This window comes from Epinephelus moara, chromosome 12 (assembly GCF_006386435.1).
Source record: "Epinephelus moara isolate mb chromosome 12, YSFRI_EMoa_1.0, whole genome shotgun sequence".
NCBI lineage: Eukaryota > Metazoa > Chordata > Actinopteri > Perciformes > Serranidae > Epinephelus > Epinephelus moara.
This window is the reverse complement of record NC_065517.1, coordinates 31,247,630-31,267,783: the sequence shown is the minus strand read 5'-3', so window position 1 is coordinate 31,267,783 and position 20,154 is coordinate 31,247,630. Positions and strand designations below refer to the sequence as shown.

The 20,154-nt window shown below is 42.9% G+C and overlaps 1 protein-coding gene across 1 annotated transcript in view; it reads left to right on the top strand.

Annotated features, from left to right (window-relative positions):
- Positions 1-20,154, top strand: part of nbas (NBAS subunit of NRZ tethering complex) — a 281,527-nt gene that overhangs the window by 244,278 nt on the left and 17,095 nt on the right. The window contains exons 51-52 of the mRNA XM_050057998.1: positions 10,437-10,584; positions 13,311-13,445. Of these exons, the coding sequence (XP_049913955.1) occupies positions 10,437-10,584; positions 13,311-13,445 (283 nt within the window). The remainder of the gene's footprint in view (positions 1-10,436; positions 10,585-13,310; positions 13,446-20,154) is intronic.

Genomic DNA, 20,154 nt, shown 5'->3' with positions numbered 1-20,154 from the left:
CAGGGTTTGATTTTGGTTTTGGAACAGGGAAGAAACGTATATCTTCTTCCAACCTCTCCAGGTAACGAGTATCATTAATACACGACGTGCCCCAGGCACAACATTTAGCTCCAAATCCACAAAACCAGCCTGAAAATGAAGGAAATCTGAAACGACTGCATTAGAGTCAATGGAGCACAGCTGTGTTGTTGTCGGACTCTGCTCTGAGCCAGCCTGATGCTAAGTTATGATTGGCCAGTCTGCATACAAGGGCGCGACTTAGCGAAGGGTCAATAGTTAGCCTAGTTGGCAACCGTAGTGTTTTTTAAACCTCTAACGTAATTTCTGCATGGAATGTTGGCGGTCAGCTGCGGACTTCCGGTACCAGTCGTGCACAGTTTGTCCCATTGGTCTTGCTTTCCACGTTTATCCATTTCCCAATCCACAGTCTCTTCCAGCTGTCTTGGCTGTCCTTGTTTTCCTTTAAAGATTAATTATGTCAGTGAGGGCAACAGCAACTCTCCTTAACCAACTTTTCTTTAAAACAAGCATCCAACATGTGTTATATTCTTCTTCTTCTTCTTCTTCTTCTTCTTCTTGACGACATTTATCTCACACACACCCTTGTGGACACACTGATACAGAAACTATGATTTGGCCTTTACCACATTTTGTTGGCCTTTTTCTTAGTTCCAGCTATTCCAGCATTGCCTTGGCATGCGTGAAAGGGTGCAAGACAGAAATGTTTCTGAATTTAGCATGTGTGAATAGTGAAAATCACTAGCCGTACCTGAAAGGTTAACCAAGTAATTTACTGGGAACTAAGTGTGAAGGAGAAATCAGACACTACAAGCAGGGTTTATACTGTAACCTGCTCATTGACAAAATCAAGGACACATGAAGACATTAACATTTCAATGAGTGACTCCTGTGCAGTGATACTCATTTCACTGGGAGCAGGAGTGAAGCACAGTTCCTCGAATCACTCAGGTCTATATTATTATTACTTCACAGACTTTCACAGTTGGAAATGAAAACAGGCGTCCTCACACAGCTTCAGGCTCTGGACTTGCTGCACCAGCTGGCATCTTATGAGCCTCAGCAAGGTGTTGGCTGTATTATCGATAAGTGCCTAATGATGTGATTGCTCTTCTCCTTCTCCATTGTTCTTGATTAAAAGTGAGTGGTACTCTGAAGCCCGCCGAGACGGTACAGGGTTGTGCTGTCGGGAGTTTATCCTTCCAGCTCAATCAAAGCGGACTGTGTTTCAAACAGTTTCGATCAGCAATTTAAAGTAGAGTTCTTCTCCAGCAGTTGTTAGAAACTCACAAGGACATGCACAAAGCTGTGTAAAGATGTGTAAGTGTGTGTATAAATCAGATTAAAAGACTCTGATGGCTTTGGTGGTTTGTTGATGAGCGAGATTTATGTGTGTTCATTACAGATGCATCAGTTTAGAGGCCAACACAACCTGCCTGATGGGATACTTCCCTTTTAGTCACAAATAAACATTAGATCAGGATCAGACTACACAATATTTTGTCTGCCCATAAACTGCTTCTTCAAAGCAGGAATTTCACGCTATTATGCCGCCTTGCCATTCTGTATAAACGGTACACTTACAGAATGGGGGAACAGAGATGTCTTGCCTTTAAGGCAGCGTCGGAGGTAGACACAGCACTGAAACGATGTCTGTATAAACAGGATAGCCTGCGGAATGAGATCATTGGCGACAGGGGTGTGACGTTTTGACGACGTGTTATGCCTGTGACCCACCGCAGGAGATTTAAAAATTTCGTAGCAGTTAGCAGCTAACTCAAAGACGAAGAACAGTGGCCAAAAAAGTGGCCCGCAAAGTGGGATAACAATGAGGTCCAGGAGCTCCTAAGCCTCTGAGCAGAAGGCGAGATCAACCATCCTATAGGAGGGCTGGTAAATGATTGTTAATACTGTTGTTATTGTTTGGAAAGGGCTGATGATGCGTATTTTATATCTCACACTTGAGGCTGATGCTGTTGTGTTAGGGGCCATACACATGCCGTGTCTTTTTTTTTTTTTTTTTGGGGGGGCTTTTTGCCTTTAATTGACAGGACAGTGTGGAATGGGGAGAGAGAGAGTGGGTGATGACATGCAGCAAAAGGTTGCAAGCCGGACTCGAACCTGCGACCGCTGCAGTGAGGCAGTATCCACTATACTACCGACGCCCCACATGCCTTGTCTTTAACCACCTGGAGAACGTGAGGTCGGGCACTGGGTGCTGATTTCGTGCCTTTTTTTTTTTAGCCAGCTTTCAAGAGCGTGGTGGCAGGTTGCGTCTGAGGTTGCCAAGCAACCTTAACAAGCATGGTATCATAGCCTATTTACCTGAAATCCTGAGTGCGGAGCTGATCTTCTTCCAGTTACTGTTTATATGTGTGTAGGCCTATCGTCTGTGGGAAAGGTATAAAGCTCTGGGTAGCCTGCACTTTTCCATATTTACTACAGACTGATAGTTACGGAAGAAGGGAAAAATATCTGCCGGCTGTGATTGGTTGTTCCTCGTTACAAGACATGTGGTGCGCGCTGCTGTGTTTCAAAGGTTGAACTCGGTTTATCTCAGGGCGCAGCCAACTCGCCCTGAAAAATAGGCGCTTGGGAGCACGTGTACCCCGTGATGGCTTTGCTTTGGCATTTGAACGCATCTGCCATGTGTCTACATTGAAAACAAAGAATTTGAGGGTGCAAAAAATGCAGCATGTGTACAGCCCCCTACATGTCACACCCATCACACCTCTTTTGCTTCTGCAATGTCAGTGTGCTGTCTAAAATCACACACCAGATTGGCATGATGACGCTGTCTTTGGTTTTGTGTAAAAATGCAAAGGTGGGATTTCACAGTGGGCCTACAGCACAATCTCTGTGTAAAAAACGGCTGCTATGTCGTAGACAGTGCCAAACTTGGCGAGAGAAGGCAAAAACTTCTGCCATGCTTGAGGAGCCACAAAAATTAAACTCAGGGACTAAATCAGGAACTAAAATCAGAAACTTTTGTGTATTTGTGTTTGTATTTCAAACACATCTGAGGAACCGTGAAGATTAGGCAAATAACACCAAAAACGGATTAGAAGTCCCTCTATTTGTCTTTGTATTTACTGCGGAGAAACTCTGATGTTTGAATGGATGCAAAGGAGACATGCAGATGTTTAGTGTTTATTTGCACAACTCAGTGTCCAGAAATAACCTTTTTACTCACCTGCCAAAGGGACTAGTGGGTGAAAACGTCCACCTGCCAAGCTTATATTTTACTGGGCAAAATATTTTTACCTTTTTTAGTAACATATACACTTGTTTTAGTACCTTTTGTTAAGATGTTAAGGTAGCAGATGAGCAGATAGCAGAGCACAACACCTGTAAGTTACACCAAAACTCGGTAGAAACTCTCAGCAAACTTTTTTATATTATGACTATGTCAGTACAAACATTTACCCGTCAGTGTGGCAGACAGCCGTCCAAGATTTACTCACCAAATGGAAAAGCTACTTTGGTGCTTGGCAGGTGTTATTTTCAGACCATGGCATAACTGCACAAAAACAACAGGCAAACACTTGCTGTTTTTTCACACTCTCCCCAGAACTGGTTACTGTATGATTGAAGGTGATTGTTCCTGGGACAGCAGAAAGGTGTAGCCTGACTTCAGTCCTGCTCCAGCAAAGCTCAGTACCAGAACCAACTCATTACCCGTAGTCAAAGCCGGCCCCGCCCAGCGCCATGTTTAAACATATTAATTTTCTGTTACACTGTCATGTGATGTACCATCCCATTCAGACCTGCAAAGCACTTGCCTTGTCTGTTCCCATTTGTCGTTTATGTGATGCAAAGTGACACAAAGATAGCCGATTTTTTGGTAATCATCTTTCCACACAACCAAAATAACTCTCCCGTTATTATCAGGCAGCTTCTTCCTCAGCTCTGTGGTGATGTTTCGTTCAACATTCTTTGCATGTTTTGTCATTTTGCCAAGCTGCTGAGCGTCCACACAGCCAGCTCAAGCAAACATGATTATTTTTGTTTTCACCTGCTGCCCGCCTGCTTTTAGTTCATTTTTACCCTTGCCCTTACCAGTACATTTTTGTAAGTATACTTTTTACTTTTGTGTGGGTTACCCGGTGGTACCGACGTGGTGCAGGACTCTGGGCTTTGGCACTAAGTTTAGTTCCTTTGGTCAAAATGCAGGTAAAGCTTCTGAGTTCCTGAAATGGTTCCTGGGTCGTTGGCAAAGGTCTTAATTTGGAAAGCAGAATGCAGAATCTTCTCGAATGGCCACTTGTGGCTGGCTCCAAGAGCGAGTAAACCCCTACGGGCCCCCGTGTTGAAATGCCCAACTTTACAGCAGAAATAAACATGTTTACAGCCTGGTTCAAAAAACAGTTTTGGTCTCTATGGCTGATTACCACGTTTATGAAGAACTGTACTCGGTTGAATTTTTATATAACTCACCTGTTAAAACATTATTAAGGCTTAAAGTTATGCACGATTAAGGGCGAGGTCGCTTTGACTGACAATTGGGTTCTGTCAGTTTTTTAAGGTGCTTCCATGGCGACAATGTTGGTTAAATTACGCAACCATGTTGTCACCACAGATACTCAGAACACAGGTGTAGCCATAGCTGTCACTATTTTGGTGTGTTTTCACTTCATAAAAGTTCATTTTGTTGCCTAAAAAAAAGTCTTGTTCAGCATTTAGTTGCACTTAAAGACTCAGATGTTCAGTTTTTCCAGAAGGTACATTTTGTTTTAATGGTTTTAAGCCTGATTTTTGCTAGCAAAAACTAGCATTAGCATTAGCATTAGCATAAGCACTAGTTTTATCACAATTACATTGACAGCGTACATTTAATAATATTAACCTAAATCCTGTTGGTAATGTGTTATATTACTCCGTTACTGCTAAAATGTTATATTTAAGTGTAAGGTGTTACCCCCAACACTTCAGTTAACCATGGTTGTAAATGCACCATGCATACCAAGCTAGCAGCTAGTGTTAGTGTTAAATCAACCCTCTTGTACAAATATGGTCACCTCTGGCTTTAAAAAAAAGTTCACAAAGCAATGGGTGACGTCACAGTGGCTACATCCATTATTTTATGCAGTCTATGGTTTAGTAGTCTCTATATACAGACTCTACATTCAGTGAATGTAGAGTCTGTAGGCAAACCCCGGAGATCTTGCCTCCGGAAGAAGAGTGGAAGAGCCCTGGTTTCCGGTTGTAGGCTGTTTGTAGTCCGCGTGATACTGACCAATCACGTTGGAGCCAGCTGCAGTTGTTGCCAGGTTAAACAGTCCGTACGGTGAACTAACGAGGTGGAACATAATTGCCGTCACTGCAAACTCTGAATCCATCGCAATGGTTCAGCATATTTACTTATATATAGATGGAAGTCGGAAACGGAAATTCGCCTCCTCCGCCCAAATCAAACCGGAATGCCAAAACATCGGGGGTCTGCCCCCAGAGTCTGTATCGCCGTCTGCCGGAAGTCAGATGCCGAATACAGCCGATGGGTTCCGAGAATGATGGTTTAGACCAGTGGTTCTCAACTGGTAGGTCATGGTCCAGAAGTGGGTCATGGTCCCATTCTGAATGGACCACAAGTGACTCGCAAGCATGTCAAGTTTGTAAAAAAACACTTTATTTTTTTAAGTACAGTGAATTTTTGTCACAGAGCTTTTATTTGGAAGTGCTGTTTCCTGCTGTAGAGTGATTGACGGACAGATAGCTACTTGACAGAGACAGCAAACTAGCATAAGGACATGGCCGAACGCAAGTATGACGATAAATGTATTCCACTGTGCGGACCTTGAACTTATGACTAAGCAGAAAGCTGGACCAGTTGGGAACTACTGGTTAGACCGTAGTACCTCTGGTCAAAATGCAGGTAAAGGCTCCGAGCTCCTGAGGTGGCTCCTGGGTCCCTGGAATAGGTCTTAATGTGGAAAAAGGCCGTTAGATTCAGATTAGATTGTTTTTTCCCACCAACTGTCTGACACTCATTTCTGTACTCAGCAGCTGTCAGGTCATGCTATTTTCAGGCTGATCTTTCATTGCCTGATCTGATGTGTCAGAAAGCTGCTTAATGTGGATGTGAAATCAGAATCACTCAAAAATTACTGAAAGACAGACCAATTAAAGTTAAAAAAAAAATAGGAGAGGAAATGTTTTTTAGAGTTGTTGTAGTGTAACAAACAGAGTGAAAAGAACCAGGAGCAAGTGTTGTTTTTCATCAGAGTATTTGTGACGGACAGAGTTTGTGTAAAGCCCGAGTCTTTGCAGCTGAGAAGCGGTAGGAGAGATAGGATTAGGTTTGGACGACGCAGCTGCTTCAAGTTCACCCACAGATTTCACTGACTTTGAGTGCGGAGCAGCTGTAGTCAGACTATCACTGCTGGGACGGTCGGCTATAATCACTTCTTTTAACTGCAGTCTGAGCCGTTGTACTGTTTCACATTAAAATGCAAACATAATGCTGAGAACAAACTCGGCTCCTGATTATGGGTTTTGTTTTTGCTCGTCTCTGTAGTCGGCCTCATTTACATCTCTCAAGTTAATTTGCTGCAACATGCGTGCACACACTAACTACAGTGTGCTGTAATGTGCCTCTTTGAAGCCTTAAATTTGGGTCTGATCTGTGTTTAGGGTGCGTTTTATGTGTAATGGCTGCTGAATCCGGCAGTCATTATTTGGGACACAAAACTCGGAATAACTTAACCTTCAAATGCCTCATTTAAGATGTTCTGTTAAGACTCGAGGGCGTGCGAGACACATGGTTAACCTTAACCATTAGGCTGACTCAGCGTTTAATCCTGGCTGGGACGGAGGTGTGTTTACTGTGTGAGCGGAGATTTGTTTCAGTAAGACTACAAGAGGCTGTTTTGGGAGCTATATTGAGTTGCATTTAAAAAGCTTATCCTTTAGTCCGTCCGCATAAACTGAGTCATGATTCAAAGCACGAATGGAAGGCTGGCTGTGACTCACACTGCACCCTGTGACAGATTTGGCGAGCACACAGACACTCAGAGTCGCATGCAGCAGAGCCTCTCGTTCCCGCGGTAAAGCACAGGAAGCAGCAGTGTGCCAAGCAGCACAAGTGGACTCTGTTTGCTTCTGTGGCCGCATCATCGGAAGGTGAAGCAGCTTGTCAGGACAAGACACCCCCTGGTAGCTGGATGGAGTGCTGCTTTTTCTACTGACGGTCACACACAAGAGCCCCGCTGTCCTCCCTGCTGTCTATCTCTCTTCACCTCTATTCTCCTTTTCTCATTTGCAAGCTCCTCGTATCACACACACACCATCTTTTGCAAACACACAGTCTCCTTTGTCTGACTCGATTTCTTAAAGGCTAAGTTAGGTTTTTCCTTTTTTTACCTGGACCTTAGTTTCTTATGTTTTTGTGTCTATGTGACTAATGAGAACAACAGTTTTTGAAACTGGTCCAGTATTGAGTGGGAGCGCTGCAGCCAGCAGCCGTGAAACGACTGCAACGTAAGCATCCACTAAAAGTGCTTGTTTTGGCCACTGACATGTATAGATTGTTATTCTTAGTGCCTGACAACATGAGGGAAAGCATCCTCACAAAGATAGACCTTTTTGTTAGAGTAAGATTCTTTTTGTTTAACCAGAGACAGCACCAAACTTGCTATCGCCAAACCCACCAGACTCTATTTAAATAAACAGAAACAAAATAAAACTCACACAAAATGTCTTGGTTCAATTTTCCACTGTGCCAACAATCACCAACTCTGGTTTGGTTAAAAAAACCTAGAGCCGGGACACATGCCACATCTTTAGCCGCCTGGAAAACACGAGGCCGAGCGCTGGGTGCTTCTCTTGTTCCAACTCTGCCAGCTTTTAAGAACTCTGAAGCAGGCTGTGTATGAAGTTGCTAAGCAACCATAGTCTACTTACTAGAAATCCCATGTTCAGAGCTGATCTACTTTAATTTGTTTATATCTCCACGCTGGCAACAGCCATGGCTGGATTCATAATGTTTTTGGGTTGTCTGTCCGTCTTGCAGGTATGTACTTGTGTAAGTCCATACAACTGTCCATCCCATTCTCGTGAACACAATATCTCAAGAATGCCTTGAGGTAATTTTTTTTCAAATTTGGCGCAAACGTCATTTGGACTCAAGAATAAATTGATTCGATTTTTGCGGTCAAAGGTCACTGTGACCTTGCATATGTCTCATTCTTGTGGACGTGATATCTCAAGAACACCTTGAGGGAATTTCTTCAAATTTGGCACAAACGTCCACTTGGACTCAAGAATGAACTGATTAGAATTTGGTGGTCAAAGGTGGAGGTCACTGTTACCTCACAAAACATGTTTTTGGGCACAACCCAAGAATTCAAATGCTAATTGTGACTAAATTTCACACATTTGTCTGACAGGATAAAATGACAAAGTGATGACATTTTATATCCAAATATTCAAAGGTCAACTTCACTGTGACATCATAATATTCTGCAAAAACACTTTTCTGGTCATAACTCAGCATCACTTTTCAGGAACAGAGGAGGAGACATTTGGTCAAATACTGAATTGGTGACTCTAATCTTGGGTGTCCACCTTGAAACTGCGCTGACTATAAATCTTCTGTACTGCCGAGCGGAAGATGTGTGAGAAACATTCATGTTTTCACAGACATGAATGTAAACTGTAAGTGCGACTTCACTGGTGCGTGGAGGCATACAACCATGGGGTGGTAATTCTAGTTTCGGTGTGTATTAGGTAGAGCTGCCCCCTGGTAGTCGACCAAACATTAGTTGACCAGGAAGGTCGTGGTGTTCAAGATTTCATTGGTCCCTTAGTCGCAGGGAAAAACAAACAAACATGAAAACAGAGAAAGCACATGATGCTGTTCTATAACCAGCAACCTTATTATGCCCCTTATAAAGAAGTAAAGTTGTCACACACTACTTCACTTTTAAATCATACAAATTATCTAAAGCACACATTAGCTTGTATTTGCTTGTGGGGTACTATCGGTCACGATAGTTTATATAAAGTCCTATCTGCCAAACCAATGAATCAGTCGAACTCTAGTAGTGATCCTTTACATAATGTTGTCAGACTCTTACAATAACAATCTGAGCCTGTGAGTGGGGTCCAGGTTTATAAAAATACTGAACTCACCCTTTAAGACGAACTCCAGCAGCCTAATCTGACATCAGCGTTCAGCCACTTTACATTTCTTTTTAATTCCTCATCATATAACGAAGGGTTTATCAGCATGTAACCATCTACCCTTTATCATGTAAAAACACCCGGAGTGCAACAAAGTACATATCAGATTCCTCTTCTCATCTCCAATCTCCTTCTCTGTCTGTTCAATATTTAATGTAGTGATTGTCATGTAAATCACACGTCACTTTCAGCAGTGTTGGCGTGTCGACACCAGTTTTCCAACCACTGTAAACACACTCCCGTCTTTACAGTGGTGCTTTGCTGCTCGTCTCTGACAGATGAGTGACGGCGCTGTTATAACTGAGGTTAAAGGTTTGATGCAGTTATAATGAGGCACTTATTTATGTGCTTTATTTGTCTTTAATTTAACTTCCACAGCCTCCATAACCACTTACATCAATGTTAGCAGGGACTTTAATATACAGTAGCGTTGACTCCGTGTTAATGATAATTTTAATAGAATTAATCATTTCAACAGGATCCATCCGTCAACCAAGATCTAATTAACAGATAATGAGGCATTCGATGGTTCCCATAGGTTTTTTCCCCCCTCTCCCTACAACTGATATTAATAAAGATCCATGAAGGTCGTATTGCCTTAACGTCGCTGGCATTTGCTGGCCTTGGCGGGAGCTAATCGGTTACTCTGGAGGCATTAGCAAAGGTCTCGAAGACTCTCATAATGGAGCGTGTCAACAAAGTGACGCCTGTCAGTGCTGGCAGCTGGTCCCCTGGCGTTCACACAGAGAGAGGGAAAACTCAGCATGTAGGTGTTTAATATTAACTGCAGGAGTAAAGTGGTCAAACATCTTTCCTCCTCGCTTACATGTCAATGTCGGAATTCATTAGATCGTCCGCAAATCTCTTGATGATTCTGTCTGTGCTAATGTCAGCCCATGATTTGATGCTGTTATTCTTATGTGATTTGTATTTATATTATTCATAATAGCATACAGTAGTCGGCTGCTGTGACCCAGTCATTGTCTAACAGGATTAGCATCTGGTGACATGTGTGTGCAAAGTATTGGCTGAATAACAACTGTAATTTTACTGTATTTTCCCGCCTAGTGTTCCCCAAACACACTCACTTATACAGCAGATATACACTCTTCTACTTAATGTTTACTCTTGTATTCACCAGTTTATTTCCCCCTCTCTCCGTTCCCCCCAGAAGCTCAGCTGAAGGCTGCACACAAACACACACATTCACATTCACAGGTGTGTTTTTCTGTCTCCAGGGCAGAGACGGAGCGCAACCCCTGGGTGGTGCTGACCTCGGCCCTGCTGACCCGCTGCCAGGCGTCAGAGGTCAAATTAGACCTGGGTCAGCAGGTTGTCACCATGGTGCGATCTCTCTATAACACCAAACACAAGCTTCCTGTGCAGGTAAATATCAAACCCTCCTCGGATAATCGTCTGTGACTGCTTGTGTCTCCTTTTCCTCTGCAGTCATCTGAAAAATAAATCGGTAAAACTTTCTATGAGGACCACATCTATAATGTGTTATGAGGACATCCATAGTTAATTATAATGCATTTATAATGCTCTGTACTCATTAACACACATAATGCGTACTGATGCTCTATACCTACAGTCATAAAACATTATAGATGTGACTTATAATGAAGTGTCTTATGGATGCTCTTGACTAGTTCTAAACTAGAGTTTGATTGATGGGGCTTATGATGCATTATGAATACCTATTCTCGCCTGTACACACACTCATTAGTATAACAATCCATGCAGTGTCATAAGTTGAAGTTAAGTACATATTGATACATCTACAATAATGCATGCTTCATGATAAGGTTTCATTGTTGGTGTTAAGTAAAGTGTGATGCTGTGTTTATGTGTTTAAAAGAATCTATGCTGCACCCTAAGTGATTAATGCCTACTGTATACTATACTGGAGGTAGTCAGTGACATCATGTGATATCACAAATGTACTATATAAAGGTAGGGAGTGCAATGACGGTACAAAGACACCAAGAGTGCAGATGTGGAAGACTCAGAAACACTAAAGTCCTGTTTCCACCGGCAGTTCGGTAACCTTTTTTTCTGTTTCCACTGTGAGAAGTTGTGGATGGTACCAGTGGGTACCAGTCCCCCCTCTGTTGGGGTACCTAGCACACAGGTGGTACTAAAAGGTGGAGCTGTGAACACTGCAGTCTGTTGATTGGTCAATAGAGGATGGTCACTCTGCTCAGGGCTGAGTTGTGGCTGGTTTTGAGGCTTATGTAACCACTGTTCATACTGTGGAGAGTTTTATAAGTGGACTGTAAGTGTAAAATGAAAGGATGTTTTGCTGCCTCTCGCAGCAGCTGGAGTCGGAGAACAAATAACTTAATTCACTGGGCCGACTGTTGGTGACTTTTAATGTGGAACGTTAACTCGTAATGTTACTCAGTGCATGAGTTGACGATGTGAATCAATCAACAAATCTTAAATTTTAATATGACAACTTTGACCATTATCTAGTTTTTATATGACATAAACTTGTGTAAAAAAAACAACAACAAAAAACTGTGTATATCTCAATCCTCACTCTGAGAAAAAAAAGCGTCATGGAGCGTTGTTCCTTTGGGCACTAAACCCCTGAGCTTGCCTGAGAAGGATTAAATGCACAAACTTGCTACTTTTAAATATCCCATGGAGAGAGACTCTCACTGCAGCCTGTTTGAGTTTGTTCTGAAAATGTCGGCGTGCAGCCTCGTTCTGTCGACGATAAACGAGGTGCAGACTTCCATCTGTGTCACCAGTAATGAGGAAATACAGTGAGTGCTGGACGGAGCAGTGAGTGACAACAACCCCGCCCTCATTTAAGAGTACTGTTTGCAGTGGAAACACTAGGGTCTAGCTACCATGTCTGAAGGGTTAATTTTGGTTCCTAAGGTACCATACTGAAAGTGTTCGGTGGAAACAAGGCTAATGTGTCGGCCCTGCAATAGTCTGGCGACCTGTCCAGGGTGTACTGTGCCGATCGCCCAATGACAGTTGGGATAGGGACCAGCCCCCCCTCAACCCTGAATAGGATATGTGGTTATAGTAAATGTAAAAAAAAAAAAAAAAAAGATTGAAAAACATAAAATGCCCCTGTTAAGTACATTTTGTTGCTGATACCTTAAACTTATCAGATTTTAGAAAGCAGGCGTTTACATGTAACAGTATTTTTACACTGTGGTATTGCTCCTTAAATAAAAGATGTGAATACTTATTCCACCACTTAAACACAGTGAGAACGGTCAAAATTAATAGTGTGAGCCGAAGAAAAAAATCCGTCTTAAGCCCATATTCGATTCGTCTGCTATCACCGTTATTATAAAAGATACAGGACTAAGCTTGTTTGAATTCAGTTTAACCTCACCGCAGTGCCACCATTTTACCTCCTATCTTAATACAGGAGCCCGGAGCTATTAAGCATGTAACCCACAGCAACATGTTAGCATCAGCTCAGTGCTTTCCGCAGTGTACTATAGGCACTCGCCGCTCTTTGATATCTGACTGCCCCTAATGCTATTCATGCCCTACTGAGCAGCACCATGGAAGTGGTAAGCCTAATGCCATTCTGTATGTCTAGCGCCAGCTGACTGTGATATTAGTTTAGCGCTGATGCTATTCAGTGTGAATAGGCTAGTGTCTGCCTGGCTGTCTAATATTAGTGTGGGAAGAGGGGTGGGAGGTGTGGAAGGAGGCCTTTTACTCTGTTCTGAACAGCTTTAATTTGAATCTGCTGGAATGAAACCGCCAGAGCATGGGGGAGTCAGATTGCATTGTGATATCCATATATTACTGGGTAGGACTGCAACAGGACTGTGTGTCTGGTGTGTGTGCGAGTGTGTGTTTGTGTGTGTAGACCTTTTTAAAAGTATTATGTGCCTGCGTGTCTGTACAGTATATGCACATCGATTAACCTTCACTGTTCCTCGCCTACTCTCTTCCCTCTCTCCTCTTTTGTTCTCCCGTACTCGTTTTTACTCTGATTACCTTCCTCTGTTTTCATCCCACTTTCATCTCTCCCCCTCCCCCCCCCTTTCTTCATCCATTCATCCACACATCTATCCATTCATCTACCCTCCCCCGCCCTGTCCTTATCACTCTGTCTTCCTCTCCAGTGTGTCAGACATATAGCCACCCTGCTGCTCCAAAACCAGCTGAGCCTCCAGCAGCCTGCGCTCAAGCTGATGGCTGAGAGTGGTGACGACGAGCTGCTGCAGCTGACTCTGGATCAGATCAACAACATGTCTGCAGTAAGTGACCTAGAGATGGACCTGTGTGAAAATTATATATCACGATTATAGTCACCAAAATGATCACGCTTACCAGGACAATCACGATATTGTACGCTCAAATAGTTTTATATTGAAGACCACAAATTAAATTACGACTAAGAATTAACAATAGTCAGGGCCATTAGTCGACTAGTCGCCTGCATGTTTACGATATTAATTTAATTATTAAATGATGTATTTTGGGCGGGGCAACACAATGGTTTGAGTTGAAGGTGTGAGAAAGAATAGTATCAGTAACATTGTTAACACTGTGCTACATTACAGAGAAATACAAAACCGTACTAATGAACCTTCATTAATATAGGCCTATATTTTATCTACAAGTGCACGTCACACACTGAGCGAGCCGCCTGTTAATGACGCTGTGGGCTAATGGGCATGTAGCTACTTCCATGTTTCAGATGATACGTCATGTTTGTAGTCGACCAATGAAGATGAGTTTACATATCACCTTGGGTTCGTCCTTCACCTTCTCAAAATGATCCCACACTTTGGATTTCCTGCCCGACATGTTATTAACTAGCCTGTGGAATAACCGCAGGTACCAGCCCTGGAAATTAACCTGACTCCTGTCTGACTGCTGAGCGTGGCCACTTCCTGTGTCCGTCCTTTCAAATTAAATTCCCACATGGTCCAGTCATGTAGGTTTTGATTTATTTTGACAAGGCGCAACTCCTAATAGAGTTTCACATTTTTATTTTTCTATGACTAAGCGACCAATGAAATCTTGCTGACTAATGACATTTCTGGTCGACTAACATTTGGTGGACTATTAGAGAGCAGCCCTAACCTTATCTAATGTTATTGCTCACTGGCGCATGGTAAATATCCTTTGTTCTTTCAACATTGGATTGTTTTGGTATGTGCTAACTGGCTAACTAGCATCATGACGGTCTTCCACCTTCCCCTTTTGACTGATGATGGTGGTGTGTATCTCTCACACAGGTGTAGAACGTACATGCTGGATGGCCATTGACTGTAGTTGTCGCGGTTTTGTGTGCAACTTTTTGGCAGAGACACAGGCAATGTGAGGCGACGCAACAGTCGGCCAGTTCTTTTATGTCTTTTTGCTGTGTCTGGGCCTTTACTCATGTTGGGCTCACTTGAACAGTAAATGAAATAGTGAATGTAAATTATTCACCATTTTTTCTGGGGATACTCTGGAACTCCTCAAGGACCCCTGGGGGTCCCCAGACCCCTGGTTGAGAGCCACTGGCTTAAATAACGGAATTGATTATCAGAATTGTCATCGATTACCTTTCTGTTCATGAAACAGTCCAGTGGTTCTCAACCTGTTTGGCTCGGGACCCTGTAGGATGAAGTAATACCTACTTGTGACCTTTCCTCACAAGTTATGGTCTTGTTGTGGCCATGAGTTGTTTTTCAGTCTTGAAAAGTTATGTTTAAAATTATCATATATAAAGGCCTGAAGAGCACAAGACAATACCAGACAATATAATGTCTACTGCAGGAGCTATTCAGAGCAGGATATGTAGCAAATCAGGGCTGGATTTTGTCGTGATCTCAGGATTCTCAAATGAATTTGTGTTCTCACGAATCCTGCTGCCTCACAAGGTAACATGATTTGGGCAACATAGAGGAGGAGAGAGAGGTTGTAAATACAGAAACTTGTTACACTTGAAATTTATTGTTCTCAGGAACCTTGTAGCTCCCGTTTTCTAGTACTGAGTTGGATCCTTTTTGCCTTCAGAGCTGCCTTAATTCTTGGTGGCATAGATTCAACAAGGTGCTGGAAACATTCCTCAGAGATTTTGGTCCATATTGACATGATGACATCACACAGTTGCTGCAGATTTGTCGGCTGCGCATCCATGATGAGAATCTCCCGTTCCACCACATCCCAAAGGTGCTCTATTGGACTGAGATCTGGTGACTGTGGAGGCCATTGGAGTACAGTGAACTCATTGTCATGTTCAAGAAACCAGTTTGAGATGATTTGAGCTTTGTGACATGGTGCGTTATCCTGCTGGAAGTAGCCATCAGAAGATGGGTACACTGTGGTCATAAAGGGATGGACACGGTCAGCAACAATACTCAGGTAGGCTGTGGTGTTTAAACCATGCTCAGTTGGTACTAAGGGGCCCAAAGTGTGCCAAGAAAATATCCCCCACACCATTACACCACCACCACCAGCCTGAACCGTTGATACAAGGCAGGATGGATCCATGCTTTCATGTTGTTTACACCAAATTCTGACCCTACCATCTGAATGTGGCAGCAGAAATCCAGACTCATCAGACCAGGCAACGTTTTCCCAATCTTCTATTGTCCAGTTTTGGTGAGCCTGTGTGAACTGTAGCCTCAGTTTCCTGTTGTTAGCTGACAGGTATGGCACCTGGTGTGGTCTTCTGCTGCTTATGCCTCTGGTAAGGCATTCTCACCCAGAGAACTGCTGCTCGCTGGATATTTTCTCTTTTCTGGGACCATCCTAATTCAAAGTCCTTTAAATCACCCTTCTCCCCAATTCTGATGCTCAGTTTGAACTTCAGCAGGTCGTCTTGACCATGTCTACATGCCTAAATGCATTGAGTGGATGCCACGTGATTGGCTGATTAGCTATTTGCCATAACAAGCATTTGACCTAATAAAGTGGCCATTGATTGTATATCGTGACATAAAATTTCATTTACAGCGATGGAAGACTTTTGCCATATCACCCGCCTCGAATCTAACGTCATCATTGCTTCTTTCGCCAAAAGGCAATAATGTAAAAACGCTCCAGCAGGCCTCGGCGACTGTTCACTATATACTGTATTTAAAAAGTATGAAACAGAATATAAGAACTGAAATACAAAAATATTCAAAAACCTCTTCGTCAGATAAGAATGAAGTTCTCTAAAAGAATCTCAACATTCAAATATGCCAACGCTCATCCACTCACCAACTGTCCTCAAGTTGTGGGGAGCCGCAATCAGATAAGAGAGTAATAGTTTAAGACTGTGTGGGCCGCTCTCCACTGTTTCCCTATCAGATAAGCAATTGTCACAAAGTAGGCCTCTCAGACCGAGCAGACCCTCTCTTTGTTCCTGGATCAGATAAGAGAAAGCCACTCTATTAAGTGACAGAGCCCCTATTAAATGAAACGTTAAATCTCCTATATCAGTACACCTGAGCAACACGCCGCTTTTATCCCACGGAGAAAAGACAGCAGGACCGAGGGAGGCAGGATGTTCGGGGGGGGTTGTGATTTAGATGTGGGAAGAGGAAATCAAACGGAGGGGGAATGGGTGTTTAGAGAAATGGGATGAAAGGGGAAATCACAAAGACAGAGCAAAATGTATGAAAATGTAAAGCTGGAGAAGACCGAGCTGAAGAGAGGATAGTATGAGAGGAACGACAGGAAAGATAAATCAGCTAGTGTTAGAGAGAAGGAGTGTACGAATGGAGTGAGACAGGTAGTGTGTCACACCGCTTTGAGAAATAATCTCGCCTGTGCCACCTAAGAGCTGAACGAACAGGGGCATGTTCGGAGCAGCACAGAACAGTGTTCATCTGCAGATAACATCAACAGAGACAGAGAGAAATCGTCTTACATCTAATACATCTGATAATGTGTTGGCTCGCAGCTCGCTGTGGAGCTGCACGCATGTGGGTGTGTATTTGTCTGAGTGTTTCTCTTCTTCTTGTGTGTGTGTGTGTGTGAGCATTTCTATGTCTGTTGGAGCGTCTGTTTGCCAAAAGTGTGTTTATATCTTGTGTTTTTTCAATGAATTTGTTTTCAAGTGCAGTGTTTCTGATTGTTTAAACCTGTTTCAAAGGATCTATTCACTCTTGATGACTCTAAATTACCTGTAGGTGTAAATGTGAGTGTGAATGGTTGTCTGTTTCCATAGCCCCTTTTACACTAGGGGTGGGAATCACCAGAGGCCCCACAATACGATATTGTCATGACACGCAAGTCACAATAGTATTGCGATTTTAAAAGTGTTGTAATATGCTGAGTATTGCAGTAAAATATATTGCAATATTTTGCGATATATTCCCTCCCCCCCCCCCCCCTTTTTTCAATTATGTCCCCAAAGGAAAACTCTGTCAACATCAACAGTTTTATCTAACAAGATAAAGTTTTCAGTCTTTCATCTTACTTAAATCATTTTTATTGCAGCAATATGTACCTAGTAAACTGACAAAGATACTTATTATATTGTCCTAGAAGGCTACAAAAAGTTTAATTTGTAATAAAAATAATTAATATAAGCGTGACGATAAATTGCCTCACAAAAATATTGCAATACTATGCTGTATCAATTTTTTCCCCCCATCTCTATTTTACACTGCCTCTTCAAGGCGGGAATTAAATGCTGTTACACCGTCTCGCCGTTCTGTATGAAAGGTACAAACATGGAATGGAGGAACAGAGTTTTCTCGCCTCTTAGCCAGGAACAGAGGTAGTAACTGCACCCAAACGATACCTGTAGCCAGCAGGAAGAGCTCATGGGAAGCACAGGTGTCACTTTTTGATGACGTGCTATGTATGCAACCCACTGCAGGGAGTTTTAAAAAGCAGCTGATAGCAGTTAGCAGCTAACTCAAAGACGAAGAACAGAGAATAAAATGTCCACAAACTGGGAAAACATCAAGATCCAGGAGCTCCTTACCCTCCGAGCAAAGGACGGGATCAGCTGACATATAACAGAGACGTAAATGATAGTTATTGTCATGTTAATGCCATTGTTATTGTTTTTAAAGCGCTGCTGACGCATATGTTATATGTCACACTGGAGGCCGATGCTGTTGTGTTAAATTTCAGATCTAAATGGACTGCACCTGTATAGCACTAATCTAGTCTTCCGACCACTCAAAGCACTTTTATACCACGTCACATTCACCCATTCACACACACATTTACACACAGGTGGCCTGAGGCTACCATACAAGGTGCCACCTGCTACTCAGTAACCACTCACACACTCACACACCAATGGACGGGAGCAATTTGGGATTCATTGTCTTCTCCATGGATACTTCGACATGTGGACTGGAGAAGCCAGGGATCGAACCACCGTGGACGACCTGCTCTATCTCTGAGCCACAGCCGCCAAAAAGTCATGACTGTCGCACCTCTTTTGATTCCACAATGCCAGGAGGCTGTCTACAATCACACACTGGAGCGGAATGATGCCACTGTTGTTTGGTTCTGAGTAAAAATTCAAAGGCGGCATAAAAAAGGGACTTTGATAGTCTGGTGACCTGTCCAGTGTGTTCCCCGCCTCTTGCTCTGTGTTAGCTGGGATAGGGTCCAGTCCCCCTGCAACTTTGAACAGAATTAGCAGTTACGGTACTGGATGGATCGATAGGGTTGGTTACCGTTCACATTTGAACAGATACAGGTTCTGGTGCTAGTTCTTGGAATTCTGTACTGATAGCAAATGGTACCATTTTTTATTATTTTACTCCCTCTGTAAAAACAAAAATGAAACTTCATTTGTAAAAAATAAGTCCAAACTAAGACCTGCTGGGCAAAAGTGAAGAGAGTCAGAGGGATTACAAACTTGAGCAGAGTGTGCTGCTCTCAGGCTCTGTCCAGAGACAACACACTGAGCTCCAACGAGGTTGCAAAATGTAGATGTATTTATTCAGCGCCTTGTTAGAAGGCATCAACCTCGCATTTATGTACATATTGTCCAAAATAATGGACCAAATAAATGTTTCAGGTCGTGGTCACGCCTGTGAGATGCAGCTCAGGAGTAAGCCTGGCACTGCTGCATCCATTTTGGGTGCCACCCGGTTTTGTTCCATCCTCCTTTGTCTAGAGAATGCAATCTGCTCTGGGGGTTGCATCACAGCCGGAATGTGGTGTGCTGTTTCACCCATATGTGCTCCAGCAACTGACAATTGCATCGATAAGTACTAAGTTTGGTAAGCAACCCTACGTAAACCCAACACCAATCCATTTCTAGTGCTCTCTTTCCCCAAAATTTAAATTCTGTGTACCTAACTACTCGAAGCCGAGTCATTTATATGTAAAGTAAGGCTGGGGCTGTCTCAATAAAAACCTAGTGAGTTTAAAAACAGACCAACCGAAGAGGCTGTTGTTGGTGAGTTCATGCTGCTTCAGGAACAGTCATGTCTGATGATTGTATTTAACGTATTGAACATAGCAAGAAAATAAGAAAATACAGGCAGTAAGCAGAGTCTGCAGATAAATACATGAGTGATGATTGAGATACTTGTATGAGTCTACACAGGGGCTGTACCCGGCTCAGAATTATGTCAGTCAAATCAGATTCGGCCGTTAAATACGAATATTTGACGATTGAAAAAGAAGACTGCTTGACCTAAAGCAATCTCAGTAGACTGAAGGGTTTCAGACTGACTGCTTGACCTAAAGCAATCTCAGTAAAGGGTCTCAGACTGACAATTCGAATCTCCAACTTTCAAGGGGCAGCCCTCATCTATACGTAATTCTGCATTCCGGTAGTACACTATTATTCAAATAAACACAAGAAGTTTGTGCTCTCAAAAAGGATCAACACTCAGTGAAAAACCTAAGCCCTATGATAAGCTATTATGGCAAGGCTTAACTATACAAACCAATGAGCAGTGATAACTAGCATGTCTTTGGGGTCATCGGGTGGGAACCTCCTTTCACCAGTGTTTCGTCTAGTTGGTCCCACGACACCTCCAGGAGGCTAGACAGTGATCT